The sequence below is a fragment of the Rhincodon typus genome, chromosome 37 (assembly GCF_021869965.1).
Source record: "Rhincodon typus isolate 14 chromosome 37, sRhiTyp1.1, whole genome shotgun sequence".
Lineage (NCBI taxonomy): Eukaryota > Metazoa > Chordata > Chondrichthyes > Orectolobiformes > Rhincodontidae > Rhincodon > Rhincodon typus.
Genome location: NC_063368.1, coordinates 5,080,564 through 5,099,914, shown reverse-complemented (window position 1 = coordinate 5,099,914; position 19,351 = coordinate 5,080,564). Strand labels below are relative to the sequence as shown.

The 19,351-nt window shown below is 42.0% G+C and overlaps 1 protein-coding gene across 5 annotated transcripts in view; it reads left to right on the top strand.

The window, feature by feature from the left end:
- Positions 1–19,351, top strand: part of l3mbtl2 (L3MBTL histone methyl-lysine binding protein 2) — a 155,172-nt gene that overhangs the window by 36,530 nt on the left and 99,291 nt on the right. For all 5 annotated transcript variants that reach the window (XM_048617719.1, XM_048617718.1, XM_048617717.1 and 2 more), the window contains exon 11: positions 2,641–2,745. In XM_048617719.1, coding sequence (XP_048473676.1) covers positions 2,641–2,745 — 105 coding nt within the window. The remainder of the gene's footprint in view (positions 1–2,640; positions 2,746–19,351) is intronic.

Genomic DNA, 19,351 nt, shown 5'->3' with positions numbered 1-19,351 from the left:
TGCAGGAATATTGTGAAATAATGGTGCAGTTGGCACCAAAGAAAATATTAAGGTAGATGGCTGAATCCTTAATCAAAAAAGTCAGTTTTAAAGGATTATTTTCAAGGAGGAAAATGTGCTAGAGAGGCAAAGAGGTGTAGGGAGGAACTGCCAGAACTTTAGCCCTAGAAAACTGCTTCCTATTTAGCACTCATCCAATCTAAATTAGGGATGTTCAAGAGGCCAGAATTAGAGTAGTACAAATATCCCTTGGGGTTTTGGGGCTGGAGGATATTAAAGATCTAGGAAAGGGTGAGACCATGGATGGATTTTAAAATCCTGCCGTTACTTAACTGGGAGCCAGTGTAGGTCATGAACACAAGGTGATGTGTAAACAAAATGATCTAAAGGACTACCACACACCCACTTTCCTCTCCTCTTTTTGAAATTTGTTCATTTGATTTGGGCATCGCTGGCTGGGGCTAGCATTTATTTAATGATCCTTAGTTGGTCATGAGAAATTGGTGATAGCTGCTTTCTTGAACCAGTGCAGTCCATCTGATGTAGGTAATTCCGGAATGCTGTTAGGGAAGAAGTTCCAGGATTTTGATCCTATCTCCATACCCCTTAGTGTCCAGAAGTGTCTCCGGCTCGGTCTGAAATGTTCTGTGACTGAGCACCTGTAGCACTTTGGACTAGAGAATTCCAAATCCTTCGGGCAATTTGGGACTTTATGCAACATCTTCATCAAAAAGTGGTACCTCCGACGTACCGGAAATTAATGAATATCTTGCAGTGATACTGTAAACTTGTCCTCTGTTTTGGGGTGGGAGGCACGCATTGGCAGTGTTAAAACTTGAAACAAACTTTGTCTTGGATTGGAAGTATCTGCATTTGTGTCCATAGTTTCTCCAATCTCCAGCAGATCATTTAAACAGAGCTCTTTAACTTGCCAGTAATAATACCATAGAGAAAATAACAACTGTGTTCTTGCACTTGCTACTATCTGGCTGTTACTCATTTACTATGACAGGCCTTATCAGGGTGAACTTACTTGAAACAAATTTATTTTCAAATTTGGGGCCTCTGTGGTGTAAGAGGGTTTAGCACTTCCCCGCAATTAGTTTAAACCCTAGATATTTGTGGCAATGTTGTAAGGCACTTGAGTCCTGAACCATAGCAATATGGTTGACTCTTACTCTCAAGGGCATTTAGGAATAGAAATATTTTTCATGCTATCTTTAATGTTTTGTTATTCCACTTTCTTTTTCAGGATTTATTGGTGAACTCTCTAATTATTTAATCAACCCTTATTTTAACGTAGTTACTTGAAATAGTAAATTGTAAATATTTTTTGTATTCTTTCACAGGATGTGGGTATCGCTGGCAAGGCCAGCATTTGTTGCATACCAAATTGCTGTTATGATCTACGTTGTTGCATAGACCAGACCAGGTTAAGGACAACAGATTTCCTTCCCTAAAAGGCACTTACAAACTATTGCTGAGATCTAACCAGATTTAACTAATTGATTTAGATTCCATACTGGTGAGATTTGAACCAATTTGCCCAGAGTATTAAGCTGGCCTCTGGATTAAAGGCCCTGTGACGTTACTATTAAAGCAGTGTCACACCCAGTGAATGTGTCAGAGTATTAGACAAATGTAACTGTATGGGGCTGTTGACTCCACATCGCTGCTGATCTGAATTAGAGGCCAGTTATGATGTTTTTGAGTCCATGTTGAATGCATTCCCAAAACCAGCAAGCAGTCAGCTGAGATAATTCAAAACTGAAGCTTTATAGATTTCTGAAACTGAGCCATGGCTGTTACTTGAGAGCATTTGGAGATAGTGTAAGAGTTGAAAAATTCTGTTAAAGTCATGAAAGCTCTTGGCAGATCAGCCAGCATCTGTATTTAAGTTCAGATTAATTAACATTATAACATGGGAGTATTATCAGCAATTTGAAACCTTTTAAAAAGAATTTTCTTCTCTCCTCTGAACTTGACAGATTGTGATGTTGCAAAAAATTAGTACAACAGATAATAAGAAAGGCAAATGAGATTTTGGCATTTATTGCCAAAAGAACCGAGTATAAAAGTAGGGAGGTTTTGCTGCAACTGTACAAGGCATCATTGAGACTGCACCTGGAGTATTGCATACAATTTTGGCCCCCTTACCTGAGGAGGGATGTAGTTGCAGAGGAGGGAGGTAGCTGAGATTAGATTGATTGCAGAGATGAGGGGTTTGTCTTGTGAAGAGAGGTTGAGCAGTTTAGGCCTATACTCTCTGGAATTTAGAAGAATGAGAGGTGATCAAATTGAGGTGTTATAAGATACTAAAGGGATTGATAGAGTAGATGTAGAGAGGACATTTCTCCTCCTATAGAATGAGAGGTCAAAGTTTTAGAATAAGTGGTAGCAGATTTAAAACAGATAAGAAATTAACCAATAATGGGTGAAGTGTTATGGAGAGAGGTCAAGAAAGTGGAGTTGAGGTTGAGTTGAGATCAGCCATGATCGTCTTGAATGGCAGAGCAGGCTTGAAGGGCTGAATTACCTACTCCCTCTCGTAGTTATATTTCAAACATTTTATTCTTGCACAGTGCAAGAACTTGTATTTTTTTCAAATTTGATGTAGTTTTAAAACCATTCTGATTCTAGGTACGAGCTGTTTATGCTAATGACGATTGGTTTGAAGAGGGGATGAAACTGGAGGCAATTGATCCACTGAATTTATCCACTATTTGTGTTGCCAGTGTCCGAAAGGTAAAAAGAGAAATTTTTTTTAGATTTTTGGGACTGCTGTAATGAAGGTACTGTACTTGTGTCTGTGTACATAAAATGCCCTGTTTTAGATTGACACTGTTCTGGATAAGTTGGATTTCAGAAGAAGTATCCCATCATTGAATGGAAAATTATCACTCAATCAATGCTCTAAACTCTTCCCAAAATTTTTTTCCAATGTGTTCCCAAGTTAGTGCCTAGGCTATGGGTGACTCCCGCAGTAAATATTTGGACAGGTAAGAGCATAGTTGAGCTGTGGAGTGGAGTGGGGTGAAAGGAATTGAACATACCATATCTCATAGAATCATTGAATCCCTGCAGGAGGAAGCAGGGCATTCAGTCCATCGAGTCCACACCAACCCACCAAAGACCGTTCCACTTACCCGATCCCTGTAATCGTGGTTCTCCCCTCTTTCATCCCTATATACCCTCTTCCACTCTTCACTCTTATCCCCCTCATGCAGGGAGTTGATGAAAAAGCAGGGTTTCTCCAAAAAAACGTAAACACTCCCAATCTATTCATCAGCTGCTTTTTTTGTAGCACCAGCAATCTAAGTTTCAAAGTGCAACTTATTCGGCCTTGCCCACCGATAGGTAAAAAAGTCAAGGATTTAAAGGGGTTTTGCAGCTATCAGAAATGAGTCCGAGCTCCATAGCAGTCACTGTTGCCTCGAGGTTGTGATCCCAAAATTTCATATCTACAAACCTTCTGGGTATCTTAACCCACAGTGTGGGCAGCCCTGCTTTATTGTTTAGTTTACCCAAATCCAGATTGGACCCCTGCTTTAAGTAAGGTTGCCGACTGTAATTTAAATTTTATTTCTGAAATTATTTCATCACCTGGCTTACCCCTGCTCTGGCCATCAATCATCCACATGGCATACTCCCCTCATACACCAATTGAAAAGCAAAAACACTTATTCCCCAATTTGATGCTTGATTATCAGAAAAGTTTCTTTCTAATTTTCAATGCTTTTATACTAAAGAGAAATGTTTAATGAGAATGACAAATACAAAACTTTTTTTAATGTCCATGTGATTTTGCACAGTGTTCTAGTGATTAATCTCCATTCCTAGAAATTCCAGGCCAGTCCTGGAGAGGTTGGCGACCCTATATATCAGGCAAACACTCAATGGAAAGCAATCCCTAATTGGCAAAAAGGAGATAAAAAGAAATGAAACTCATTTGAAGCTCTCCTTATTGCTTAATGGTTAATACGACTGCCCATGACGCTGAGGGACATAACTCATAATGGTCATGTTACTTGACTAATACAGAGCCTTAGGGTTATGATCCAGGGGCATGAGTTCACATCCTACCATGACAGTGAATTTTGAATTCAATGAAAACTTGAATAAAAACCTACTTTAAAAGCAAGAATATTGTTGTAAAAACCCAGCTGAGACCAGGGGGCTGCCAGGAAGGTAAGTTTTCCCTCTTAAAGGGCTTACCTCAAGCGTCAGCGGCCTTTATTTTTAAGCAGCAGAGAGAAAGGCGACAGCGAGGACCAGGGGGCTGCCGGGAATATATTTGGGCAGTGGCTGAACCCGAGACATTAAATGTGTAGTGTCTCCCACCTGCCCTCCTTCTCTAACCAAAAAAAAAGGACTCTGTGGTGTGTTGATAAGGTAAGGTTTTTATACTTTTTCTATTTCTTCTGTATTGTGTAATTGGTTAAAAATTTACTTTCTTTTATTTATCTATTAATTGGTTATTTGAAAAGACCGTAGCAGAGAAGTATTGGAAAGTATTTAATTCATAAATTGAGATAAAGTAATAAAGTAATTAACTAAGTAGAGATGGCTGGGCAGGTGATGTGCTGTAGCTATATGATGTGGGAGCTGGCTGATCCCATTGTGACCGGCAGTGACCACATCTGCAGCAAGTGTTGGTTGCTGGAAGAACTCCGGCTCAGAGTTGAAGTTCTGGAATCTGAGCTTCAAACACTGCGGCACATCCGGGAGGGGGACAGTTACCTGGGCGCTTTGTTTCTGGGGGCAGTCGCACCTGGTAGATTAAGTAATTCAAATTCAGTTAGTGATCAGGGACAACAGGGTGTGACTGCAAGTGAGGCAGGTAGGGGGATCCTGAGTTCAGGAGTGGAGGAGCCTCGGCTTTTGACCTTATCCAACAGGTACGAGATACTTGCTCCCTGTGTGGATGAGGAAAAGGGCTGTGGGGAGGTTGAGCCAGCTCACCACAGCACCATGGTGCAGAAGGCCATTCAAGAGGGGGGAGCAAAAAGACAAGTGGTAGTTATAGGGGATTCTATAGTTAGGGGGATAGATAGTATCCTTTGCAAGCCAGATCGGGAGTCCCGCGTGGTGTGTTGCCTGCCCGGTGCCAGGATGCAGGACATCTCTGACTGGCTTGAAAGGATATTGGAGGGGGAGGATCCAGTTGTTGTGGTCCACGTTGGGACTAACAACATAGGCAAGGCTAGGATGGAGGACCTGTTTGGGGATTATCAAGCACTAGGAACGAAATTAAGGAACAGGTCCTCGAGGGTCATAATCTCCGGATTCCTGCCCGAGCCACATGCAAATTGGCTTAGGGATAAGAAAATTAGGGAAGTAAACATGTGGCTAAGGGAGTGCTGTGGGAAAGAGGGGTTCCATTCCATGGGGCATTGGCATTGGAACCGGAGGGATCTGTATCGATGGGACGGTCTCCACCTGAGCCGATCTGGAACCAGTGTTCTAGCGAAAAGGATAAATAGGCTGGTCACTAGGACTTTAAACTAGTGAGTTGGGGGGAAGGGAAAGGGAAAACGACAGGGAATATGATGGTAAATAAAAAGGTAAGCAGCAGGTTAGCATGTGTGCAGGAGGGTTTAAGTTCAAGGCAGACTATGAAAGAAGCAAACAGGAAGGATAACTCCGGAGATGATATTAGAGATGTTGGAAATCATGAGGGTAAGAAAGTTAGCATAAAGGCACTTTACCCGAATGCTCATAGCATTCGTAACAAGATTGATGAGTTAACGGCACAAATCATCGCGAATGAATATGATTAGGTAGCCATTACGGAGACCTGGTTACAGGATGGTCATGACTGGGAGTTAAATATCCAAGGGTACCAGACTATTCAGAAGGACAGACAGGAAGGTAAGGGAGGTGGTGTGGCTCTAATATTCAAGGACGACATCAGGGCGGTGCTGAGAGATGATATAGGTTCAATGGAGAATGAGGTTGAATCCATTTGGGTGGAAATTAGAAATTCTAAGAGGAAAAAGTCACTGATAGGTGTAGTCTATAGGCCACCAAATAATAACATCACATTGGGGCGGGCAATAAACAAAGAAATAACTAATGCCTGTAAAAATGGTACGGCAATTATCATGGGATTTTAATCTACATGTAGATTGGTCGAACCAGCTCGGTCAGGGTAGCCTTGAGGAGGAGTTTGTTGAGTGAATCCGTGATAGTTTTCTTGAACAGTATGTAATGGAACCAACGAGGGAGCAAGCTATCCTAGATCTGGTCCTGCGTAATGAGACAGGAATAATTAATGACCTCATAGTTAGGGATCCTCTTGGAAGGAGTGATCACAGTATGGTTAAATTTAGAATACAGATGGAGAGTGTGAAAATAAAATCCAATACCAGGGTCCTGTGCTTGAACAAAGGGGACTACAATAGAATGAGGGAGGATTTGGCTAAGGTAGACTGGAGACAAAGATTTTATGGTGGGACAGTTGACGAGCAGTGGAGGACTTTCAAAGCAATCTTTCAAAGTGCCCAGCAAAAGTATATTCCAATGAAAAGGAAGGACTGTTAGAAAAGGGGTAATCTGCCATGGGTGTCTAAAGAAATAAGGGAGGCTATCAAATTGAAAGAGAAGGCATACAAAGTGGCCAAAAACAGCATGAAACTAGAAGATTGGGAAAACTTTAATGGTCAACAGAAAGCCACAAAAAGAGCTATAAAGAAAAGTAAGATAGAACATGAGAAAAAACTAGCACAGAATATCAAGACAGATAGCAAAAGTTTCTATAAATATATAAAACGAAAAAGAGTGGCTAAAGTAAACGTTGACCCTTTAGAGGATGAGAAGGGGCATTTAGTTGTGGGATATGATGAAATGGCCGAGGCATTGAACAGGTATTTTGTATCGGTCTTCACAGTGGAGGACACTAATAACATGCCAGCAATAGACAAAGAGACGTAGGTAGGTGAGGACCTGGAAGCAATCATTATTACGGAAGAGGTAGTGTTGGGCAAGCTAATGGAGCTAAGGATTGATAAGTCTCCTGGCCCTGATGGAATGCATCCCAGGGTACTAAAAGAGATGGCGGGAGAAATAGCAGGTGCACTAGCGTAATTTTCCAAAATTCGCTGGACTCTGGGGCAGTCCCAGCAGATTGGAAAACAGCAAATGTGACGCTGCTGTTTAAAAAGGGAAGTAGACAAAAGGTGGGGAATTTATAGACTGGTTAGCTTAACCTCTGTAGCGGGGCAGATGCTTGAGTCTATTATCAAGGAAGAAATCGCAAGGCATCTCGATAGAAATTGTCCCGTTGGGCAGACGCAGCATGGATTCATGAAGGGCAGGTCATGCTTGACAAATCTTTTGGAATTCTATGACGACATTACGAGCAAGGTGGACAATGGGGACCCAGTGGATGTGGTGTACCTAGATTTCCAAAAGACCTTTGACAAGGTGCCGCACAAGAGGCTACTGCCTAAGATAAGGATGCATGGCATTAAGGGTAAAGTATTAGCATGGATAGAGGATTGGTTGACCAACAGAAAGCAAAGAGTGGGGATAAATGAGTGCTATTCTAGCTGGCAGTCAGTGACTATTGGTGTGCCTCAGGGATTGGTGTTGGGACCACAATTATTTACAATTTATATAGATGATTTGGAGTTGGGGACCACGTGTAGGGTGTCAAAGTTTGCAGATGACACTAAGATGAGTGGCAGAGCAAACTTTGCGGAGGACTGTGAAACTTTGCAGAGGAACATAGATACATTGAGTGAGTGGGCAAAGGTCTGGCAAATGGAATACAATGTAAATAAATGTGAAGCCATACATTTTGGTAGGAGTAATAGTAAAAAGGATTATTACTTGAATGGTAAAAAGTTGCAGCATGCTGCTATGCAGAGGGACCTGGGTGTCCTTGTGCATGAATCACAGAAGGTAGGTCTGCAGGTACAACAAGTAATTAGGAAGGCAAATGGAATTTTATCCTTCATTGCTAAAGGGATTGAGATTAAAAGCAGAGAGGTTATGTTGCAGCTGTACAAGGTGCTGGTGAGGCCACACCTGGAATACTGCGTGCAGTTTTGGTCTCCTTACTTGAGAAAGGATGTACTGGCACTGGAGGGGGGTGCAAAGGAGGTTCACTAGGTTGATTCCGGAGTTGAGGGGGTTGGCTTATGAGGAGAGACTGAGTAGGTTGGGATTATATTCATTGGAATTCAGAAGATTGAGGGGGGGTCTTAAACATATAAAATTATGAAGGGAATAGATAAGATAGAAGTAGAGAGGATGTTTCCACTGGCAAGTGAAGCTAGGACAAGAGGGCATAGTCTCAAGATTAGAGGGAGCAGATTTAGGACTGAATTGAGAAGGAACTTCTTCACCCACCGGGTTGTTAATCTATGGAATTCCTTGCCCAGTGAAGTAGTTGACGCTACTTCAGTAAATGTTTTTAAAGATAAGGTAGATTTTTTTTGAACAATAAAGGAATTAAGGGATACGGTGAGAACGCGGCTAAGTGGATCTGAGTCCACGAAAAGATCAGCCATGATCTTATTGAATGGCGGAGCAGGCTCGAAGGGCCGGATGGCCTACTCCTGCTCCTAGTTCTTATGTTCTTTCTGCCATCCTTACTTAGTCTGGCTGATATGTCACTTCAGACATGTAGCAGTGTGGTTGAGTCTTAACTGCCCTCTGAAATGCTGGCCTAGCTTGCACTGAACGAATTCTCATGAATGAGTAAATAAACAAAAAAAAACCCAACTTTAATCTTCAATCTATGCTGAGTTGGCAGACCTCAGTAGTACGTGGTGGCTCAGTGGTTAGCCCTGCTGTCTCTCAGTGCCAGGGACCCGAGTTCAATTCCAGCCTCGGGTGACTGTCTGTGTGAAGTAGTGGTAGTAGGTACATTCTCCCCTTGTCTGCGTGGGTTTCCTCTCTCAGTACAAAAAATGTGCAGATTAGGTGGATTGGCCCTGCTAAATTGTCCTTAGTGTCCAGGGATGTGGTAGGTTAGGTGTATTAGCCATGGGAAGTGTCGGGTTACAGGGATAAGTGAGGGCCGGGTGGTGGTTATGTCTGGGTGGGATGCTCTTTGGAGAGTCAGTGTGGACTTGTTGGGCCAAATGACCTATTTCTACATTGTAGGGATTCAATTCCATTCTATAGTAGTGCAGGCTTTCCTCTTGGTCCCATTGCTCCTGAGTGTCAGAGGGGAAAGTTTTTTTTTGTTTGAAATCTGTCTGATAATCACTTCTCTTTGCATGTTTAAACTACAGTAAAAATGCTCCATAAATGCAAGTTATTACCCACTGACTGCTGCTACAGGCGGTAGGTTAGAATGTGATTAATTTTAACTGTAGTTACAAGAGAAAATGCCAGAAAAACTTGATTAGAGACAAAAAAAAACTGCAGATGCTGGAATCCAACGAAGACAAACAGGAGGCTGGAAGAACACAGCAGGCCAGGCAGCTGCTAGTAGGTATCTTCCATTGACCAGCCAGGTCGTACCTACTACCAGTGTCCACCAATCACCACCATTCTGCCTCCACCCCTCTCACCCCCCACATTATCTGCAGCTCCCCCTGCCCCCATATCCAGCCCTGAGAAGGCTTTTCCCCGAAATGTCGGTTGCTCCTTTCCTCCAGGTGCTGCCTGGTTTGCTGTGTTCTTCTAGCCTCCTGTTTGTCTGCCTAAAAAAACTTGAACAGATTTGGTGGCATTTGTGAAGGGATATTGCTAAGATCTTAGGTTTTTGGCCCATTGTGTTTCATAGCAAAGGTGAACAGAAATTTATTCACTTTCTGTACAAACAAAGAGTGAGGGAGAAGGACAGTAGTTGGGGTGCGGAACGGAAGGTCTGTGATCATTTGGACGGCAGGAGAGGTTGATGTGAAAGGGTTTTATGGTACAAGTGCTGAAGGGACTGGGAATGGCTCAAAACAAAAACAAAAGCTGTGTCTAGATGGGGTGTGAATAGCAGGTTAGCAGCCAGTTAAATGCAAAGTTAAGGGATTAAGAAAGGGATCAGAGAAACTGAACCAAGAAAACCGGCACAAAACAAAACAAACAATGGTTATGATGTAAAACTGATGAACTCCATGTTGAGTCCAGAAGGCTGTAAAGTGTTGAGTTGAAATTTGAAGTGCGACTGCTATCCTACCACTCGCAGCTCATCCTGGCACAGCCTTTTTTTTTTAAATAAAAACCAAAAGAACTGCGGATGCTGTAAATCAGGAACAAAAAGAAAGTTCCTGGAAAAGCTCAGCAGGTCTGGCAGCATCTGTGGAGGAGAAAACAGAGTTAACTTTTCGGGTCAGGTGACCCATCCTCAGAACTCGGAACTCAGTCTTTTGTTTATTTACTCAGTGTGCCTCCTGCCCATACAGGCATTCTGTGCCCACACTGCCCTGGAAGCAGAATAAGGCATGCAACCCATTGTTGCTGCTTCTCCCTCATCACCCCAATCTCTGCACTTCACACCTTGCATTCCTTAATATATTAATTTACATGAAAATAAGTTGTACTTCTTGACTTGTATGTTATGAAACAGGATAGGCTTTGGAGAGCTAATGATAAATTTATTTGTGATTAAATGTTATCGCATAAAATAGTGTATACTTTTTAAAAAGTGGGGAATATGGGAGTTTTGGTCACCTCAGTGTCTTTAGCAATACAGTTTTTTTTTTAAAGAGCAAACAGTTGTGATGTCCTCCTGCAAGTTGTTATTGCAAAGTTTCTGATGGAATGCAATGACATCACAGGGACTGCAACCATCTGCATGGTGAGTGAACCCTCAGCAGTGTGTTGGCAGCAAATGCAGCCTTCTGTACTTGTCCCATTCCTGGTTCCTTTAATAGATTCATGAACTTGTATTGAGCTTCACTGGAAGATTATAGCAGGCCAAGGACAGGAAAGTTTATAGTTAATTTTAGCTCTGTTGTTTTCCCTGGTCAGAGAGCTTGTTGCCATCCACTATATCCAAGCTCTTATGAGCCATGGGCCTGTCACTGAGGTACCTGAAAGCAGTATAATTTTGGATTGTCTCACAAAAGCAAAGATGAGAGAAATGCAGAAAATACTGGCGATGCTCAGCTCAATTTTTAAGTCTCTTTCTTTCTCCACAGATGCTGCCTCACCTCCTGAGTAGTTACAGCATTTTCTGTTCTTGTTTCAAATTTCCAGCATCCATCGTGTTCTGCTTTTGTGTTAGATTAAACATGAGTGGGGGCAGAAAAATACTTTCCTGTCTGCGTCACTTTGATCTGTGTGGTCAAATGATTCTAAGAGATTTAGCCATTAAAGAGGGAGTTTCATCATCATCCTTTTAAATGCGATTAGCTTTTTATCCCCCTTTTAATTTAATTTTAAACAGTGGTGACATCATTCAATGTATTGGCTTAATCGATTTAAGATGTGCAACTGAAATCACAGCACTTATTTTCACACAATCTCAAAACGGTTATAGGCAGGAGGAGGTTATTTGGTCCATTCTATTTGCTATGGCTCTCTGAAGAAGGAACTTACCTGGTGCCGCTCCCAGTCTTCTCCCTGTAGCCCTACACATTCTTGCTTTTCAAATATTAATTCAAATTTCCCCTTAATGACTCGATTCTGCCTCCTCCAAACTTTCAGGTAGAAGATCTGCAGCCTCAACTGCTTGCTATGAGCAGAAGTATCTTCTCATGTCTCCATTGTTTCTTTTGGCTTAATGTTAAATCAGCATAACGTGACGAATGTAACAACAGTGAATACCCACATGCAAACACTCCAGTAAGTAAGATGGCAGATGACGCACACAACTATCTAGTCCAAGAAATATAGTGCAGAACGTCACACTCACCTTCTGTACTTGTGTTTTTTTTAAATGTTCATTTAAGCACTTCTTCATTTTTGACATTTTCTCCAAGGTTTCCTCAATTTTGGTGAAAACTGCAGATCAGTGAACATTGGAGCAGCGTTGGTTTGCACAGATAGGGAAGTTTTCAAATTTAATAAATACCTGCAAGGAGAGACTGCTTGTTAAAGTATTGTGAATGGGATAGCGCATATTTACAAGAGAAACAAATATGATGTGAGATGAAGCATTTTCACACAAGGGGTTTGGGTCTGGAAGGCATTGCCAGGAAGTGTGCTGGAGGCAGAGTCAGTTGAAGCATTCAGAATGGCTTTGGATAATTATTTAACAGAAACAACATACAAGGCTATGGGAGAAGATGGGTAAATGGAACTAAGTTATAATGCTTTGACAGAGCCATGCAGACACTAATGCTGAATGTTCTCCTCCTGTACTGTAATGAATCTGATGGCAGTCAGGCAAAGAAGCAATAATCTAAATCTCTATCCCCATTAATAAGCATTTCTGACAATGTTACTTTTAATTGCTGCTCTGGACTGTGCAAGGTGACCTTTTGTATTGCCTTGTAGTGAAATCTCTTGCCTCTGTTTGTAGCTTCCACAGGCACTGAGGTTGGAATTGGTCAGTAACACAATTGGGCTTGTGGCATTAGTGTCAGTGATGTAAGAAACTTTATTCTCAAAATAAACCAAAGATGGATACTGAGAGAATCTGCATCTGTATAAGGATTTTGATTTGTCACACCTCCTCTGTACTGTCATGACTCAATGGCACAGTGCACTGGAAATCAAGCCCCACTATTGTTGATTGACACATATGAAAACTTGATTCAATCACCAAATTGCCTAATTCAGGTTAAAGAACATGCACACCAAATTTTAACACTGGCAAGAAAATATCTATTGTAATCAATTTATTTTTACCTAGTGGCAAGAAAGAGACATGAATTGTGTGACTCTTTGGCGTTTGCAAGTTCTCCCTGTGTCTGTGTAGGTTTCCTCTGGGTGCTCTGGTTTCCTCCCACAGTACAAAGATAAGGTTGGGTGGATTGGCCATACTAAATTGCCCATAGTGTCCAAGGATGTGCAGGCTAGCTAGATTAACCATGGGAAATGCAGGATTGCAGGGATAGGATGTGAACAGGGTCTGGATGGGATGTTCTTCAGTGGGTTGGTGCAGATTCAATGGGTCAAATGACCTGTTTCCACACTGTAGGTATTCTATGATAAACAGATTTTGACTTTGATTTTATTGTCATATGTACTGAAGTATAGTGAAAAGCTTTATTTATGAGAAGTACAGGCAGATCACAGTAATCAAGGATGTACAGATCATAGGTTGTAAAAAGACTTAAACAGAGGCATACAGATTATATTGCACAAGGTGTGTGCTAGGCTAGATCAATGTTAACAAGATCAGGATTATTTGAGGCTAGAGAGTCCCTTTATCAGTCTAATTGCGGCTGAGAAGAAGCAGTTCCTGAACCTGCTCATACATGTGTTCAGGCTTCTGTATCTTCTGCCTGAGTGGAGAGGTTACAGGAGATCATTACTGGGGTGTAATGGGTCTTTGATGATGTTGGTCACGTGTCTGTGGCAACAAGCCATGTAAATAGAGTCCATGGATAGAAGGTTAGCTTCCGTGGGTCTGGGCTGTGCACACAACCTTCTGTAGTTTCTTACGGTCCTGGGCAGATCAGTTGCCATACTAGGCTGTTATATACCTGGACAGTGTGCTTTCAATGGTGCATCTGTAAAGGTTGGTGAGGGACCTTATGGACATGCCAAATTTCCTGAGCCGACTGAGGAAGAAGAGGCGTTCTTGTGCCTTCTTGACCGCCGCATCTGCGTGGATAGTCCAGGACAGGTCCTTGGTTATCGTCACTCCAAGGGACTTGACACTTTTCACCCGCTCAACCTCTGTTCCATTGATGTAGGTGGGGGCGTGTTCTCTTTTCTTTCCGAAGTCACTGATCAGTTCTTTAGTTTTGCTGACATTGAGAGAGAGGTTGTTCTCATTGCCCCACATCACATAACACAAATATGACGGGTGGGGAAGAAAATTGGAGATCTGCAGAAACTGACATCAGATGACAGGCGTTGAGTTGCTTTCTGTGCCTATGGCATGAAGTGGATATACTGGTTCTCAAGTTTCCATTCGTGAATTGGGGATTTGCCCTTTTTGTGCCCCTGAGGTTCATACAATCTTGAATTGTTACAGTGCAGCAGGAAGCCATTCAGCCCATTGTGCCTGCGCTGACTTATTACTCTTCCTTTCTCCCCATGCCCTTGCCCACTATTTCTATCTAAATAATCATCCAATACCTTCTTGAATTTCTGAATTGAACCTGCCTCCACCATATTTACAGGCTGTGTTTCCATACTCTTAACTACCTGCTATGTGGAAAAAAAATTTTCTCCCATTATCCTTGCTTCTTTTGCATATCTCTTCAAATACATGCTGTCTTGTTCTTGTTTCTTTTAGGAGTGGAAACTGCTTCCCTCTATTTACCTCCAGCCTGCTCATGATTTTGAAAACTTGTAACAAATCTCCCCTCATCCTCCTTACTCAGAAGAACGGTCCCAAATTCTTCAATGTATCATTTTCTTTTCCCCATTTTTCTTTTCAATGAGGAAATTTACACAGAGCAGTTTAGTTGGAAATGGTGAATAAGAACAGCTACCAGGAAATGTTCTGTTACTCCTCCACACAGGAAGGAGAGAAAGAGATTTAGGTTCTTTCACGTTCACGAGTTGGATGTTTCTGCTGTTATCCACATCCAAAGCTGTAGCCCCTTGCCCATGAACCAGTCGAGTGGTTGTTACTATGCTGAACCCACAACAACATATGCGCACAGCTGATATATCTAGCATTCCCTCCCAACGCTTGAATGAGGCAACCTTGTAGATGCAACTGAATGAGTTCGAGAAACTTGTTTTTAAAACTGAAGCAGCATCATCCACAGTTTCCTTAGTTTTAACCAGCATCTTTTCGCATTTTCGGTCCTCAGTCCAATAAAAGAAGTCTTTACAATACTCTGTTTATCTTGAGAGGTTTGTGAGCTTACTGTCCATCTGAGGATCTGATTTCTGATCGAATTCTCTAACCAGCTCTATATAGTTTCTCGGAAAAGTATTAGGTCGTAGATTATAGATAGTAAGTTGTAGATAGAGTTTGGATCTGAAACAATGACAAGACAGAATACAGGAAAGAAATTGAGTGCTTAGCAGCATGGTGTAAAGACAGCAATCTCACCAAAATGAAGCTGCTGGCCATTGACTTCAGGAAGTGGAGTGGAAGGCACAGCCCCATCTGCATCAGTGGTGCTGAGGTGGAAATGATCAAGACCGTCAAGTTCCTGGGGGCGATGATCATCAACAATCTGTCCTGGTCCACCCACGTCAACATGACTGTCGAGGAAGCACGACAACATCTCTACTCGGGAGGCTGAGAAATTTGACATGTCCTCAAGGACTCTTATCAATTTTTATCATTAAGAAAAATTTCTTATCAATTTTTTATAGATGTGCCATAGGAAGCATTGTATCTGGATGCCTCAGTGTGGTTTGGCAACTGGTCTTCCCAAGATTGCAAGAAACTACAGAGAGTAGCGAACATAGTCTAGTCCATCATGCAAACCAGCCTTCCATCCATTGACTCCGTCTATACTTCCTGCTGCCTCCGGAAAGCAACCAACCTACTCAAAGACCAGTCCCACCCCGATTTATATGCTTTTCAATCCTCTTCTGTGAAAACATATATGAATAGATTCAAGAACAGCTTCTTTCTGGTTAGATTTTTGAAAATAACTTTCACAGTTAATGTTGATCTGTGTGTGTGTGTGTGTGTGTGTGTGTGTGTGTGTCTCTCTCTCTCTCCACCTTCTCTGTGGCTGTAGCACTGTATCCTGCACTCTGTTCTGCTATTCTGATGCACTTTGTAAGATACCATCTGCCTGTATAGCATGCAAAGCAACATTTTTCACTGTATCTAGGTACATTTGACAACAATAAATCAAACTTGAACTTCAAGGATTGAATAAACTCAAGTTTATGAAGGAAAAATAAAACTGCTAGAAATGGAGGTGGTGACCTGGTGGTGTTGTCGCTGCACTGTTAATCCATTGACCCAGGTAATGTTCTGGGGACCTAGATTTGAACCCTGCCATGGCAGATGGTGGAATTTGAATTTAGTTAAAATCTGATTTGGTTGACCTGATTCTCTAATGTCTGTCCTTACCTGGCCTGGACTACACGTGACTCCAGACCCACAACAATGTCGTTGACTCTTAACTGCCTCTGGAGATGGGCAATAAATGCTAGCCTAGCCAGTGACTCTCATTCCATGAATGAATTTTTAAAAAAAAGACAACTTGACAGTTATGACATCTGCAGAGAGAGAAATAGTTAACATTTCAAGTTTAATAAGATTCTTCAAGCCTGACGGTAATGACAGCAGGAGAACTGATGCTGGTGTGAAAAGGTGGGATATTGTGGAATTGAAAGGAGGCAGTCTTGGTGAGAATGTGGTGTTGGAGGCTCAGCTCGGGATCAAACCAAGTTTGCAAGCGTGCTGGTTGAGCCTCGTACTGGGGCTAAGATATGGGGAATTTAATCAGTGGCAAGTGTGCTCTGTGTGATAGGGATTGAGGGTAATGGCTGTGGTCATTATAGAATGATACAGAATAGAAGGAGGGCATTTTAGCCCATTGTTCCTGTGCCTGCTCTCTAAATACTACTTTCAATTCACTCCACACCTCTGGTCTTTTCCAATACATGTATTTCTCCTATAACATGATTGTGTGACCTTGTGCTATAGAAAATCGCATTATAGGGAAATTGCTATATAAAATCTCTACGCTGTACAGTAGAAAGTTCGCATTATCCAAACAGTGTCCATTATTCATCAATTGCATTACAGCAAATTTGCATTAACGAAACATTCATTATAACAGAAATACCTGTATCATGGTGACTCTTGCCTTTTTGAAGTTTTTTTTAACCTCTGTCACCCCGGTTCGATTGTCACTTTCCTAAACACGAGAGCACAACAAATCGGAGCCGGAGTAGACCATGTGGCCCACTGAGGAGGAGAGCAGGCTTGAACTGCACCTTCTGGTCACTTGAGGTATGCATGGATTCCCTCCAGGGATCTGTCTAGCCCAGCCTTGTATGTATTCAGTGCCCTCTGGGCTAGAGACTTCCATAAATTCACAGCCCTTTCAGTGACCATAAGAATTAAGAGCAGAAGCAGGCCATTCAGCCCATCAAACCTGTGCCATTATTCAAAGGCATAGTGGCTGATCCGATGATTCTTAGCTCCACTTTCTGCCTTTCCCCATAACCTTTGGTTCCCCTACTGATTTAAAAATCTGTTGAACTTGGCACTGAATACAATTAATAACTCGGCCTCTACAGCCCTCTGCAGTAAAATAATTCCACAAATTCACTACTGAGAGTAAAAATTCCTCTCATCTCTGTCTTAAAAAGATCACCTTTTATTCTGAGGTTATGCCCTCTCTTTCTCTCCCATGAGGGAAAGCAACATTTCTGCATCTTATGTCTGTCAAATCCCCTAAGAGTCTTGTATGTTTCAATAAGGTTACTTCTCATTGTTCTAAATTCCAATGTGTGGAATCTACTCAACTGCTCCTCATAAGACAGCTCGTCCAAACTAGGATCAGCCTAGGGTGGCACTAGCTCAATGGTTAGCATTGCTGCCTCACAGCAGCAGGGACCTGGGTTCAATTCCACCCTCAAGCAGCTGTCTTTCTGCCGTATGAATATGCTCCCCGTGCTTGCCTGAACTACTTCTGGATGGTCCGGTGCTGTGTCCACCCACCCCCCTCCCCCTGGTCCAAAGATGCACAGCTTACGGGGATTGGCCAGGCTAAATTGCCCAGTGCCCAGAGATGTGCAGGCTAGCCATGGGAAATGCAGAGTTACAGGGATGGTTTGGGTCTGGGTGCGATGCTGTTTGCAGGGTCAGTGTGGACTCGATGGTCTGAATGGCCTGTTTCTACACTGTAGGGATTCTATAGTAGTAAACCTTCTCTGGACTGTCTCCAATGACAGTGTATCTTAAATAAGGGCCCCAAAATTGTTCACATTATTCCAGCTGTGGTTTAACTAGTGCATTGTAGAGTTTTAACAAGACTTTCCTACTCCTATCCCTTTGAAATAAAGGCCAACACTCCATTTGCCTTCCCTATTACCTACTGAACTTGGATGCTAGCTTTTTATGATTTAGGCACAAGGAGGCCCAAAAGACCCTCTGCCGAAGTTTTCTGCTTTTTTTTTCCATTTAAAGAATATTTCGCTCTTCTTTCCTTCCTATCTTGGTGCATAATCTCACATTATATTCCATCCACCAAGTTTTTACTACATACTTAACCTGTCTGTAGCTTTCTTTGAATGAAATAATTTCTTGTCTCGGGCCTAAACAATCAGCCCATTATCCCAAGAAAATGCCCCTGTGATTTAGATTCCCTGACCAGAAGAAACAATCTATCTTTCCTATCAAGGGATTTCAATTGGATTTACTCATTTTTTCAAAACTCCAGAGAATATAGGCCTGATTTACTCAGTTCCTCATCATAGTTCTACTTCATCCCAGGGACCAATTTATTAGACATACCTGTACTAACTTTAATGCAAGTAGATCCTTTTTATAAAGGTGGAGACCAAACTGTGCACTACTCCAAATATGGTCTCACCAAAAGCTTGTGCAACTTTCACAAGATTTCTTTATTTCTGCATTCCAATCCTGTTGCAATAAAAGCCAACATGCCACTTACCGTCCTAATATCTTGCTGTACCAGCTCTTTAAATCTATGAAGAACTTGCAAGGGAATATAAGAGTGTTTAGTCTGATTCGATTAATTATTGTCACATGTACCTATGTGCAGTACAGGCCGCTCATACCATAAAGTTCATAGGGTGATGGAACAGGGCGTGGAATACAATGTTATGGCTGCAGAGAAGGTGCACAAAAGTGCTTGATGACTGTATTCACAACTCTCTCGTTTCTTACCATCCTGGGCAGAGCAGTTGCCGTACCAAGTCGTGATGCATCCAGATAGAATAGGTTGAGCAAGTAGGTAAGAACATCTAGACTAAACGTATTTATTCACTTTGGGCAGAAAAGTAGAATATTTTTAAAAGGAGAGAGACTGGGAAACATTGGTGTATAGAGGGACCTGGTTGTCATAGCCCATGAATAACTGAGTTACCATGGACCTACAGTGAGAATTTAGGAAAATAAGTAACCCAATGACAATTATTGTGAATAGATTGCAGTATTAAGAGCAAAGTCTTAATGTAGATGTATAGGACGTTGGTGAGACCACATTGGGAGTATTATGTTTCGAAGAATATACTTGAAGGAGAATAATCAATGTTCGCTATGAAATAACTCCACAGAGGCCAGTATCCCATTATCAAGTAATCCTTTATTTACATCTGCAGAGAACTTGACACTGAGCCCGTTTTGAGTGAACAGGATGTCTGACATTGCTGTTTATATCTG